At 39.2% G+C, this 2,431-nt stretch overlaps 1 protein-coding gene across 1 annotated transcript in view; it reads right to left on the minus strand.

The window, feature by feature from the left end:
* LOC134189846 (WD repeat-containing protein 49-like) overlaps window positions 1-2,431 on the minus strand; it is a 19,911-nt gene that overhangs the window by 11,861 nt on the left and 5,619 nt on the right. The window contains exon 4 of the mRNA XM_062658241.1: window positions 141-220. Within this exon, the coding sequence (XP_062514225.1) occupies window positions 141-220 (80 nt within the window). The remainder of the gene's footprint in view (window positions 1-140; window positions 221-2,431) is intronic.

Genomic DNA, 2,431 nt, shown 5'->3' on the forward strand with positions numbered 1-2,431 from the left:
ATCCCACAGGTACAGGTACTGCTGTGTATGCACAGCAAATAGATCATGTACTAATGATAAGTTGTCAACACTCAAACTAAAACATGCACACATAGCATGGCTAGGTAGGTAGGACTAGAAATAACATTTAAACTTTTCACCTTTTTTAAATACATTAAGAGTTGCACCATTGTTGAAGTTCCAACAGCGGATGGTTCCATCTTGACCTGCTGTGAATAGTCTACAGTGTACAAACAATTACCATGCTGTATACCATCCAATAGTCTTAATACAGGAAACATACCACTAGTAGATCTATGTCCTGCCTTGATTATCATAGATAGATAGATAGATTTATTGAATATCATGTAGTACAATGACATTAGATAGATACTACAAACTACATATATAGATAAATAGATTTATTGGATATCAAAATTTCTAGTACAATGACGTTAGATAGATACTGCAAACTACAGAAATGTCAGCTAAAACTCTAACTTAACTTACATAATTAATGTGGGCACGTCTGGACACGCCTGAGTTCATCAACTAAAGTAGAACCACTTTGGACAACGTTCAATTTCTTCATGACCACACAAGCATTGAGTCTCTGCAGGGTAATGGAAACCAACGTCTCTAGTAGATCTTGAAGCCAGCAGAGTTGTTCTTTCCTTCTTGATCTTTGGACTTAAGTGACAAAGTGGTCAGCAGATGGTCAGCAGCAATTCCCTGGGTGCCAAGCTGCTCAAACACTACAGGTATGCATTTTGATGCATTACCTCCTGGAAGAACCTCACTGTCATATTTAGCATTTTTCGTTTCTTTTCTTTCCTTTGCAGCAAATCCGCTCAGTTTGGCGCAATTTTTGACAACCTCTTTACTCCAGGAATGAGGAAGTGAAATATCCATCTCCTGATCAGACAAATTACTGGTGTCACATATGAGAATATCAGGTCTACCTCATTGTTCAGATATCTATTTTGGTTTTCTTGTGGAGAACGGCTAACTCTTTCAGGCATTCTGACCAAGAGTTTACAATTGAGTCATGAGCTCAGATGAAACCTCCTCCGTGTTTACATGTTAATCGATTAAGAGATGATGCCTGAAAGAGTCAAGGTGTGTCCCACGATCACACTTATCTTGCATTCCCTAAAAAGGAAGGTGAAGCCCTAAACGTAAACAAGCTGATAGGCAAAATTTGCCAGGTTTTAATGCAAGCGTGTTTGCCGTTGGGATTACTTGCAAGAAGGCACCAGCTCCCTTTCCATTGACTGATCTAATAGTCAGGCTGAAACTTCATCTGAGTTTTCTTTCCTAACAAAAGATTGTAGTCATGATCAGCCATTGCACGTGAGACAATGTTGTAACTTTCGGATCTTCAAGAATTTGACTGACGGATTTTTCACTTAATAAGGATTTCTCTGGCAGTTGTTCTTGTATAGTTGCCCATGCTAGTGACAGATGGTGAGAGAGATCCTTCACAAGACTGTCTTTCAGATAGATTTATTAGATATCAAATGTTCTAGTACAATGACATTAGATAGATACCTCAAACTACATAAAATGTCAGCTACAACTCTAACTTAACTTAAGTAATTAATGTGGGCACACCTGGACACGCCCGAGTTCATCAACTAACATAGAACCACCTTGTACAATGTTCAATTTTTTCATGATCACACAAACATTGCGTTTCTGCAGATAGATGCAATTAAACATAAAGGCACGCCCACTTTATGTACAACCACACCTACTTTATTTACAACCACGCCTACTTTTCCTATTTCAGTGTGCACACATTACATTTCTAACTGAAACTGAAAGTAGACATCAGGGATTTGTAGGTATGGTTTTTCTCTGTCCTTACTGGCACTTGTAGAAATTAAATGTGGTTTAATTAATTAAATTAGATGTAACAAAGCAGCTACCTATAAACCCTCATAAGCTCTGTTCACGTCGACCTGGCCGTTTGAAGTCTATGAGAAAAGAACAGACTTTTACATGTAATCATATCTCGTCAAGTATTGAGATAATTAGCCCAACCCACTGTCTCTGCAAAGGTTTCTAATTGCTTCCAGATGTCATGTCAGGAGGTGGTAGAGATTTAGAATAGCACTGAGCTGTAACTAATAGCCTACAGTAAAAAGGTTAGTCGCTTGGTCCGACAAACCAATGTGCCATCATGCAAATTCCCTTTTGCCATCAGTCTGTTTCCTAGAGACACTGTGTTACACTAAATCCTGACACAAATGCGCAGACATCAGAAATCTAGCTGCCCTGCAGCTGGTAGACAGATATCTTCTCTGTTGTTATTAGTATAGAAATGGGAGGTTCTGCGGTTTTACACAGCAGCCATGCAGCAGACGCGAACGAAGAGTAGGACGACCATGTTCAATGCCACATTCAAACTCTAGGTGACCAAATTGTCCACATTCACTCGTCAAATCGC

This window comes from Corticium candelabrum, chromosome 14, assembly GCF_963422355.1.
Source record: "Corticium candelabrum chromosome 14, ooCorCand1.1, whole genome shotgun sequence".
Classification (NCBI taxonomy): domain Eukaryota; kingdom Metazoa; phylum Porifera; class Homoscleromorpha; order Homosclerophorida; family Plakinidae; genus Corticium; species Corticium candelabrum.